The sequence below is a fragment of the Pongo pygmaeus genome, chromosome 1, assembly GCF_028885625.2.
Source record: "Pongo pygmaeus isolate AG05252 chromosome 1, NHGRI_mPonPyg2-v2.0_pri, whole genome shotgun sequence".
Classification (NCBI taxonomy): Eukaryota; Metazoa; Chordata; class Mammalia; order Primates; family Hominidae; genus Pongo; species Pongo pygmaeus.
Window position 1 is genome coordinate 153,269,977 of NC_072373.2, and position 11,672 is coordinate 153,281,648.

General features: G+C 42.1%; 1 protein-coding gene across 3 annotated transcripts in view; it reads right to left on the bottom strand.

The window, feature by feature from the left end:
* Positions 1-8,792, bottom strand: part of ST6GALNAC5 (ST6 N-acetylgalactosaminide alpha-2,6-sialyltransferase 5) — a 198,955-nt gene extending 190,163 nt beyond the window's left edge. For 2 of the 3 annotated variants that reach the window (XM_054480426.2, XM_063653956.1), the window contains exons 1-2: positions 8,541-8,792; positions 7,493-7,732 (exon numbers count right to left, since the gene is read on the bottom strand). In XM_054480426.2, the coding sequence (XP_054336401.1) occupies positions 7,493-7,732; positions 8,541-8,555 (255 nt within the window). In that variant the 5' untranslated portion in view covers positions 8,556-8,792. Of the gene's footprint in view, positions 1-7,492; positions 7,733-7,912; positions 8,158-8,540 lie in introns of all 3 variants that reach the window. The other variant, XM_054480436.2, reaches the window with a different exon arrangement.
* Between the last annotated feature and the right edge of the window lie 2,880 nt (positions 8,793-11,672).

Consider the following 11,672-nt stretch of genomic DNA (forward strand, 5'->3'; position numbering starts at 1 on the left):
GCAGAGACCAACACTGAGCCCTTGATATGGCACCATTCCTTGGGGTGATCAGCCAGCTACCTGGTGGCAGGTTGATTATATTGAACCTCTTCCATCATGGAAAAGGCAGAGGTTTGTCCTAACTGGAATAGACACTTACTCTGTATATGGGTTTGCCTATCCTGCACACAATGCTTCTGCCAAGACTACCTTCCGTGAACTCACTGAATGCCTTATCCACCATCATGATATTCCACACACCATTGCCTCTGATCGAGGCACTCACTTTACGGCTAAAGTAGTGTGGCAGTGGGCCCATGCTCATGGAATTCACTGGTCTTACCATGTTCCCCATCATCCTGAAGCAGCTGGATTTATAGAACAGTGGACTGGCCTTTTGAAGTCACAATTACAACGCCAACTAGGTGACAATACTTTGCAGGGCTGGGGCAAAGTTCTCCAGAAGGCCATGGTGGCAGGGATGTATGCTCTGCATCAGTGTCCAATATATGGTACTGTTTCTCCCATAGCCAGGATGCACGGGTCCAGGAATCAAGAGGTGGAAGTGGAAGCGGAACCACTCACCTTCACCCCTAGTGATCCACTAGCAAAATTTTTGCTTCCTGTTCCTGCAACATTACGTCTGCTGTCCTAGAGGTCTTAGCTCCAGAGAGAGGGAACGCTGCCACCTGGAGACACAACAATGATTCCATTAAACTGAAAGTTAAGATTGCCACCTGGACACCTTAGTTTCCTCCTACCTTTAAGTCAACAGGCTAAGAAGGGAGTTACAGTGTTGGCTGGAGTGACTGACCCAGACTATCAAGATGAAATCAGTCCACTACTCCACAAAGGAGGTAAAGAAGAGTATGCATGGAATACAGGAGATCTATTAGGGTGTCCATTAGGTTATTACCATGCCCTGTGATTAAAGTCAATGGGAAATTACAACCGCCCAATCCAGGTAGGACTGCAAATGACTCAGACCCTTCAGGAATGAAGGTTTGGGTCACTCCACCAGGAAAAAAAAACCACAACATGCTGAGGTGCTTGCTGAAGGCAAAGGGAATACAATGGGTAGTAGAAGAAAGTAGTAATCATTACTAGCTACTTGAGCAGCTGCAGAAACGAGGACTGTAATTGTCATGAGTATTTTCTTCCTTCTTCTGTTAAAAACATTTGTGCATGTATACACTTGTACTAAGAAAATATCTTAATTTTATTTCCTTTTCCTTTACCATGTGACATAGATGTATTGACTGCATATCAGCATTTAAGTATTGCTAACTTTTTATAATAGTATTTGGGTTGGGGGTTGGTGCGTTTCCAGTTGTATGAAGGATAGTTGTATTATGTTAGGCGTTATTATGACCTCATTATTGTCTTTATTTGAAGATTATGTATGATCTCAGGAGATGTGTATGAGTTCAAGTTGACAAGGGGTGGACTTGTGATGGTTAATACTGAGTGTCAACTTGATTGGATTGAGGGATACAAAGTATTAATCCTGGGTGTGTCTTCGTGGGTGTTGCAAAAAGGGATTAACATTTGAGTCAGTGGGCTGGGGAAGGCAGAGCCACCCTTAATCTCATGGGCACAATCTAATCAGCTTCCAGCGAATATAAAACAGGCAGAAAAATGTGAAATGGTGAGATGGGCCTAGCCTCCCAGCCTACATCTTTCTCCCATGCTGGATGCTTCCTGCCCTTGAATATTGGACTCTAAATTCTTCAGTTTTGAGACTCAGACTGACTCTCCTTGCTCCTCAAGCTTGCAGACAGCCTATTGTGGGAAGCTGTGATCGTGTAAGTTAATACTTTATAAACTCCCATATATATATAATATAATATCCTATTAGCTCTATCTCTTCAGAGAACCCTAATACAATGAATTATGAGATTTAGCTTGGTTAAAGTGGTCACCATATGTTACAGAGACATTTAAGAAGGTTTAACTTAAGGAGTGCAGAAGACCCTATGTCATGCCAAAGGAAAATCATAAAGAGACAATATTTTGAATTTAAAATCAAGCCACTTTGAAGTTGCTTTGATATCCAGTTTGTTCAGTAATTATTCATTGGATACCCTGCACACACGCATGAAGAGATATGAGGCTAATAAAGAGTGGAATATTAGTTTGAAAGCTTAACAAACTTCTAAGGTAATAATAGAATTTAACTTGTTTTATAGATGGAGAAAGATCACAGAAATTATCTCCTTTTTAGAGTCAGTGCCTTGATTTATTGCTTCCTGATTTCAAATTATTATTCAGTGCTTGCCTTATTATTGAACTTTTCTTGCTTCTTTGTCTTTTCTCTGCAACTATTAGATCAAAGGTCCTTTGAGGGTAGGGATCGTGTTCTTCCTCCAGAATGTCCAATTTTGAAACTATTAGGCCTTCAACAAGTATTTACCAAGGGCTATGATTAGTTCAAAAACCTAGAAATGAATTAGCTACAGAACTACACATTGTGATGATTAAAAACATTTCAAACAGTGTTTCTCAAAGTTTAATGTGTGCAATATTTAAAAAGGAAGCTTATTAAACATGGACCCCTACATCTCATTCCCAAAGATTCTTTTGTCTTTCCTCTTAAATCATTTCCTCCTCTTCCTCCTTGTTATTAGAATTACTTTTGCGAGCAGAACAAATTTTGGAAAAATGAGACATACTAGGGTCTTGAGACTGCACTGATGATTCTTGTAGAGAAAAAATTTGACATAGGTAAGTGGGTCTGTCCTACTCTCCTCCATCTTCACTCCCTTCTTTCTTTCCATACATACTTATTGTGTACTCATTAAATTTTAGATACTGTTCTAGGTCCTGGGGTTAAACTGGTCAACAAGATGTACAAAGACATTGCTGTCACAGTACTTAGATTCTAGTTGGGGGAAGGGCAGAAAATAGACAAATAAACTTAAAGATTATTTCAGATATTGTTAAGTGTTATAAGGAAAATGAAACAGGCTAATATGACAGAGAATGACTGTTGAGGAGGGGGCTAGTTAAAGAATGTGGTCCACAAGAAGATGACATGTGACCTGATGACTGAATGACCAGAAGGAATCAACCATGCAAAAGACCTTGGGAAAGAGCTTTCCAGGAAGAGAGAAGAGCATGTGCAAAGGTCCTGAGGCAGAATGAATGTTCACAGATCAGCCGGAAAGCCAGCATGTCTGGAATTTAAGAGTGAGCCAGGTCAAACTCATCTGCCATTTACAGGAGGATAGTGGTATCTTGAAATTATCCCTGTGGGACGCTGGAAAAATTATCCTGGCTGTCACAGATTTAAGGAAGGTTAAGTATTTTAATAAATGTTATAAAAAACATTTATCCTGTTAAAAGTGACTACATTATTGCAACTCCTCACCCATGAAATAGTGTTCTTTTTCTGATTTTGGGGGTTTGATGCTTTGTGGTAACAGGCTTTCATCATCATTGGCAGATTACATTTTATAATACCTGAGCATTGAAAATTAGCTCACTTTGAATTTCCTTGAGATTCAAATGATTTAGCATTCATTTCAGTCATTCATTTACAACTCAAATGTCATAAAATGTGGTCAAATACATTATGTAAACTTGTATTTGATAATTCATATACTTTTCTAAAAGAGGAATACTCATCCCATAATTTTAAAATAAGTTAGATGGCATTTATCCAAATTCCGGTTTTGGATTACTATTTTTCAATTCTTGCATTGACTTGTCTTACCACTCCAACTGGATAGTTACCAGTTAATAGTAATAGTACTATTACCACTAAGCAATTTTGATTTGTCTGAATAACTGAGTGCCTAAAAATGGAAAGAGCCAATGACAAGTATGTTATTGGTATGTGTAAAATCCATCCCTGGGGGCTACTTCTGAAGCAAAGAGATAGCTGCTCAGCTGTAGACCCCATTGATCACCGCCCTTTCATAAGCCATTTCAGTAAAGGGCAGTCTGGGTGATAGTGGGCCTTCTGTGATAAGAGCCTGTCCTCTAGAAATGGGAATTAGCTCACAGTTTCATTTCACAGGGTCTACCAGATGGCAAATGACCTCGTCTACCCAGACGAGATCCAGACTGGAAACTGAACTGCATTCCATGTTCCCTTCCACTCTGCTATAAGACTTGGAGCTTTCCTCTGAGGATTTCTTGATTTAACGTGTGTGTGTGTGTGTGTGTGTATGTTAGCTTGGTTATACATTAGGCTGCAGTTCTAAATGCAGAAAGTTCCCAAAGCCATGAAAATTGGCTTCTTCAGTTGTACCTAAGCAATCTTGTTATCATTGGCTTCCACAAATCGGGACTGAGAGAGTAATGTTAGAATACAGATATAGTACCTGAAGACACAGACATGTAACACGATGGAAATGAGTTGGTGGAACATTTGTGGGAAGAGGTCTGGGGAAAGGGATTGGGAAAGAAGAGAAAGACTCGAACAGAAAATGCCTTCATTATGACAAGAAACTCCATGTAGCCTTCATTTGGTGATACTGAAATTACAATTGCAGCTCACATAGTTTGTGAAAGAGGAAGTAGAGAATATGACCATGAAAAGTGATATTTTAAGCCTCAACACATGCCGCTCATCACTGACTTGACTTGCAGCATATATTTCAACAAAAGCACATAGTGATTTAATCTCAACAGTAATTCAGTCTGCAGCCATATGAGACAAGACCATCATTGCAGACAGGCTGTAATTTGTGAAATTCAGGTGCTGGGGATTAGGACCACCTGTTGAATTTAATCTTGGAACTGTTAATGTTAACAACATCATGTAACTGAGCATAAACACTACATATTTATCAGTCTTTGGGACCTCCAGCTATGGAGGTGTGAACATTTTCCTAAATAATATCTGTAACTCTCTCCAGACTATGTAAATCAACGGCAGATAAAAAAGACTGTTGGAATTCTGATTCAATATGCAGCAGCATATGGCTTGGTGGTCATCACATCCAGCATATTCCATCATTTTCCTGTGGCCTGATGTGAGGGTAAAAAAAAAATAAGCAATCGAGTATCATCTGGCAATATAACAAGAATAGAAAAGCTTTCATTTCTTACCCTCCCCTGTCTTAATTGGAAAAAAAATTCCTAGCAATATTCTAACAAATGTCTTCCACCTCTGTCTATGCAAGAATATAGGAAGATCTCAAACCTAATTAAACAGGAACTTTTGGAGAGAACATAAACAACATTTTACACATGCACCTTCATATGACCATCTGTAAGGGAACTCTGCCCAATTTGCAGCCAGCTAAATAGTAGCGGTAAAGAGAATCAGTTAATGCATTCTGAGAAGTTTACATTTAGTTCAGTGGGACAATTGGGATAATGTCTAAACAGAAGACACAGACTTCAAGATACGCTTTGTTCCTTTGTTTGTGGTGATGTGAACTCCCTCAAAACCTTTGGGTATAGAATTTTGTGAGATGTTGGTGTTCCACGAGATAATTTCATTGATATTCATAATTATCTCCAAAGACCTTCTTCTACTAGGAATTCCAATGACTTTCACACAATATTTATCATTCATATAGCACTTCAGAATTTGTAAAACCCTTTTACTACATATCATTTCAATTTCCCATGTAGAGTATCAACATCCCACCCTCCAAATTGAAAAGGACTGTTCTTTGTTTCAATAAAATAAAGCTCTGATAAACAAAAATTGAAATCAAATATATTTGTGGTCAATAAACATTGTTTTGAACATAAGCATTAGGGTATTATACTTTGCATTAAGCTCTCAACATTCTTAGCTGGTGTCTGTCCAGCAGAAGAACACAGGAAGAAAACTATTAGAAATCTCTTCCCAAAAGCTGATCAAAACTTTCAGCAAATTTACCTTTTGATGCTGCCATTAATCAAAGCTTCACAAGTGTTAGATAGTAATTTCCACCAAACAATAGCCATGGAAATCCATGATCTCAGTATATCCATCATACACCAGTTACACATAAACGCCACAGCCATCCACAGTCAGAAGCTAATGTCTAAACTTTCCTAGAACTCCAGCCCTTATGGGTTGCTTGCACATGCAGATACAAAGCATGTAATCAATCAACAACTAAGAGAGGAAACAAAAGCTGTAATTGTAAAATTGATAGCCTTCTGCTTTTGGATTTCAAGTCTACTAACACCCCCACCCCAACCCCTGCTCCTGCCACAACAATAAATAAATAAATAAATAAATAAATAAATGAATAGTCACTTCCTGATGAAACTGATTCCTCCTTTTTTGCTTCCCTGAATTCTTCCCATTGCAAAATTCCACTTTTTCAAAGAACCTTTCCTTGATCTTTCCAGGGAAGTCATCGTTCTCATTTTTGCACCCCTACAGTACTGTTCATATCTAGCATTTATTATACATTTTTATCTATCGGTTTATCCATCTACACACATTTCATGGTATATTGTTCTGTCCTCAGGTATTTAAAGATCCGTAAGACTGGGTCCTGCCTTAAATTCTTTTATACCTTTCAAATCCTTAGCATTATGCATTAAACAGGTGTGTGGCAATATTTTGAATGCCACTTTTAAAAAGTTTGGCTTTTTCACGCATGGTTAGAGCGACCTTTTCACACAAAAGGAGCATCTACTATATATTACTTCGGTTCACAACCATAAAATTTAGTAAAATAAAAAGAATAATTGGGAGATTTCAAGAAATCCTCTAGCTTTATAAAGCAGATAGAGAGTGGAATTGTGTTTTAATAAAAACATACGAGCAGCTTCAAACAATGAGGGATACATTTAAACTGTATTAAAATATCTTCAGAATCAGCAAACTTGATTAGGATTCTCCCAGAGGCTTCACACACTCAAACCAGATATTTATTATTCCAGGGAAAGGAGGCCCAATTTTAAAAAATTCATCTTATTAATTATTAGCCACCCCATGCAGCAGCTTCCCGGAAGGCAGAGGAAGACAGGTTCACAATGATGAGTTTCAAATCAGTGGAAGCTGAGTTTGTGCCTCAAGTCTTCCATGCCTGCCTGGGCACCACTCCCCAGGGCTGAGAGAATTCAGCCCAAAGCAATGCGCTGGAGAGATCAGAGGGGAACGCTGGATCCTGAGCAGTGGCCGCGGGCTGGCTGCGCTCACCCTCCGGTTCCGGGTCAGAGGAACGCTCAGGCTGGTACCCGCGCCATCCCTAGTTTCCTCCCACCAGGGAGCGACTCGGCAGCCAAACCCGAGGCTTCAGGAACCGGACCTCCATCTGCAGCTGCAATTCTGGGGATCAGGGAGTTCTAGTTCCAGGGCCGATTTCTGCTGGGAAATTAGGCTTTGGGGTCCGCTCACCTCACCCCTATTTTCTACAAAACTTTGTGTCTTTCTCCAAATAAGAATTCATACCAAGTTGGAACTAGCCCACCCTACCCCAGCGGGTCCACTCCCCTCCAGCTTCCGAACGGCACCTACTCACAGCGCCTCCCAGCCCCGGGAAAGGGGGAAGGCTCAGGTGTGCGGGATCCCCAGGCTGAGTGGCGAGCCGGCTGGCGGGCATGCTGTCACCTTGTGGTCCGCCACTCCGAGGTATCCGTCCAGTGGCCGCTGTCCTGCGGGGACCCCGGGGCGCTGCTGGGTGCTGCTCTCCGCCGCCGGCTGCGAGCTGCCGGTGGACGACGCCTGCCGCTGCTGTTGCTGCTGCTGCTGCTGCGGGGGCCGCTCCTTCTGGCCGCCGAGGCTGCTGTACACTAGCAACAAGCTGGTGCACATGGTGGTGAGCGCTAAACACACTGCCAGACCATGGCGCTGCGGGCGGGCGGGAGAGAGAAGAGGAGAGCGGCTGAGCGCAGACACCGGAGGAGCGCGCACAGCGGGGACAACTGCGCGATGGTCACTCTAGTAGGGGAGATTTGGGGCGGGGGGCGGCCTGGGCCCCAGCCCCGCCGCACGCAACTGGGACAGAGAAAGCACCGTCCCCTCGCGTACCGCAAGGAATGCTCCGGACGCGTCGCTGCTTTCCGCCGCCGCCGCCCAGATCTTTCGGTAGAGGGCAGGTGGTGTACGGCCCCGGGCTGAGGGAGCGCGCCGGGGCCGAGGACAGGGGTGGGTTTGCACTTTGGGGAAGGGTCCGTCTGGCGCAGCCACCCCAGCCAAGCTGCTGGAATCTTGAGTCCTTCACACCCCTCCTTTCCTGGGGCCCTGGATCCTTGCGATCCTTGCAAGTTTGAAATCTAAGAAAACGAAGAAAGTCTGCAAAGGTCCCCCCTCCCCGTCCCTCTTAGTTTTTGGCAGGCTGTTGCTTTTGGGCACCCCCATCCCTGGAGCAATCTGCCCACTCCTCCATCGCTCCTGCAGCTCTCCGCCACCCCCTCGGACCTCTCGCCGGAGATCTAGGAGGGGAGGCAACCCGAGTTCCTATCCTGGCTCTGGGATTCCGAGCCAGGCAGAGCTGGAGGATCGGGAGGGAACGCGGAGCGGGTAGAAAGTTGTCCCTTTGTAAGAGGCGACCTCGCGGCCCAGGGTTAGGCGTCCCGGAGTCTCCCCGGTGCGTCCCGCGGACCCTGAGCCCGGGGATGCCCCTCTTTGCCCGGTGGAGTTGCCACAACTGACTCACCATCAGGGTCTTCATTTTGGGCACCTTTTGTGCAGAATCCTCAGGCTCGCGCGTCCGGTGCCACTTTTTCCTGGAGGGTTTCCATGATGGGTAATGGGGAGGAGGCGGCTCTGATTTTTGCCCAGCAGCCGGCCGCGGCAGATCGCGCGCGGGAGCCGCGCGACCCGGGAAGCGCGGCTGTTGCAGAGATTAGAGACAGAATTAAAACTGAACCGGACCCTCGTAGTCTCTCAGCGATCTACACAACTGCCGCCTGCCTCCGCCTGCTGGGTCCTAAAGACCTCTGCATCCCCTTCCCCGCCCCCAAATAATAATCTTTGCAGTAGTGAAATTTCTGGGGAGAGAGAGTTAACCGAGCCAGTGTACCCACTTCTTGGTCCGCGGGCTTATTTATCTTTAAAGAAGTCATCAAGTAATAAAGAAGGAGAACCTGACTGGATTCTGAAAGTGCTAGCCCTGTGAAAATTTGCAAACTAAATTTTCTGTTTTGCGATGTTGATGAAAACAAGTCAACCTCCCAAATGTCAATAACTATTTATAGCGTTTGCATTTATGTACGTAGCATAGAGAAATATATGATGAAATTATTTTTCTTAAAAAATTATTTGTTATTCCGTTTTTCAATTGCTCACTTTATTTTCTCTTCCCTCTTAATTTTACTTTATCAGATTCAGTTATTCTCATGCAATCTTTAGATCACAATATTTCGTCTCAATTATTTCATTTATTATTTTCATTAAATATTACAATTTATATTTCTGCCTGACCTCTGAGTTTCCTAGCGTTCATCTAAATGTTCTTAAAGTTTTAAAAACATTCAGCACATCACAGCTACATGATTAACTTGACCTGTAGATTCTTCCTAATTTGGATGAAGAGTTTCTGTCTGCTAGAGATAAAACTGCATATGGCTTATTTCATAATCCTAAGGTCTTTGGTGCTTTCCGTTGGTCTACTGCACTGATGGCACATAATTTCACATTCAGGACTTCAATTAAAATTTAAAAAAGCGTAGGTATCGTTTTATGTTGGGAAATTCACATCAATAGCTTGTTTCAAGGATGCTGTCTCCTCTGCATTGAATTACAAATGGCATTTGTTAAATGTCTAATTTAGCTAAAAACATATTTCTTGTGAAATTGCTCAGTGAAAATAGTTGTCTTAATGTATTACTTAACATCTCACCTGTAGCAGTGTAATGCTGAAGATTACATTAAGATGGAAATGATCAGCAGGCCTACTGAACCATGGGCACAATAAGAGCTTTCTCAAGGCCAGAAAAGGCATTACAATCCATTTTTAATCTTCCCTAATCTATTGCTGGACTGATGATACAACAGGAACTATTTTTATCTTACGAGGCATCCTTCCATACTTAGTAGTATTAAGAAAGTTAAAACTATTGGTGCAATAATGAATGTCAGTGCAACGTGTTTGGGAGAGGGCAAGAAAGCACATGATTTAGCCTTTCAAGGAAAAGCAAAATAGGAAGCACTGTCCAACATTGCCAGCCTTGAAACTATTTATTCAGTTTGTGCTTTAGGCATGAATAGTACCAGTTGTTAAGGCAGGAAAAGCAGCAGCCAGAGGAGAATCTTATCAGGTCTTGGCAATTCTTTATTGTATGGTTGCACTTGACACTCAAATTAATGAAACAAAGGACCAACTTGATGAATCATTGCAAGCAGATTATCTGTGTTTCTCCAGGGATACTTTTAGATGCTATTAGAAGAAGCTCCTGCATTTTTCAGGATTATTCCCCCTCCATCTAGCAAGTTGCCCAGTGACTGATGAAACAGTTCTAATATATTTGGCCATGCCAAACAGAGGCATCATATCTATGATTTAAGTTCATGGCAGCATGTTGGACATCTGTTACACTGTATGTCTGACCAAATTCATTAAGCTTATGGGTTTTTTTCCCCCCTCCTGGGATAGCAGTTAGCTAGTTGCTAAATCTACTTATGAAACGGCCAGGGTAAATTTAAAAATGTAATTCAGAGTTTGATTTGAAAGATTTCAAGGTCTTGGCTTTTACATATTTGATTAGATTAATGCAGCTGTTTCAGGCATTCTGGCTTGAGAGCCAAATGGACAAGATAGGATGAGGGAAGCGAGATAAAGAAAACAAGTCATAGAATTTACTTCAATTTGATGATCATTAATGATTGCCTCTTATTTGGTGGTTCTGTATTAGAGAATACAGTGATGAATAAGACAGACCTTCTCCTCTGAGAGCTTACAACCTAATATGTGTGTGTGTATGCACGTGTGTTGAGACAAGTTCATGAATAGGCAATAAAAGACAGAGTACTATAGATTCAACACAAATTTATCAAGCACTTCCTATGTTAAGCACTTACTCTGTTGAGTACCTACTATGTGCCAGGCATTGGGGATACCTGGATCAATAGACCACATGCTCTCTTCACAGTCTATTCCCAGATAAGTGCTTAGAATCTTTCTGTTACAACCTTTAGGAACAATCAACACACCTGATTTGTTTTTCAACTTCTAAATGCCTGCTTATGTGAGGTCTGAGGGCTTTGTTATTTCAAGGGCATCTACCTATGTTTATGTACCTTTATATTCACCCTTAAGTTAATCATTTGAATAGCTATACAGGGTAGAAAACAGGCAGCATTCACAAACACTTGACTGACTTGGAGACAAGTGGACAAGTAGACAAGTCAATGAAGCTTTTTTAGTTCATCTAACTTGCACAGTTCAATACAAAGTGAGTCGAGAAATCACAATTTGTGTTTCAAAATCTAGGTAGCTGAGATGGATTTCTCACCATTTAAAATTTTGCCACATTTCTGCCTCTGGTGCCATCACATCCAATCAAATAGCTTCTTCCTTTTGAAAAAAGGAAAAAAAGAAAGGAAAAGAAATTGAGTGTTCTGCAATGTAGGTTATGTGATACAATGAAGGTGAGAATTGATGAAACAAGGCATGTCATAGGGCGATGAGAGAGCAGGTGGAATCCGTGCTCAGAGGGAATGCTAGCCTATGCTCACACCACAAAAGGCAGCACGAAGCTACCAAAGGAGGAAGAAAGACAGACTGCTGGAAATCCATGAGCTCTGCCCACGATTCCTAAAATTCCTAAGTGACTTCAATTTAGAAACA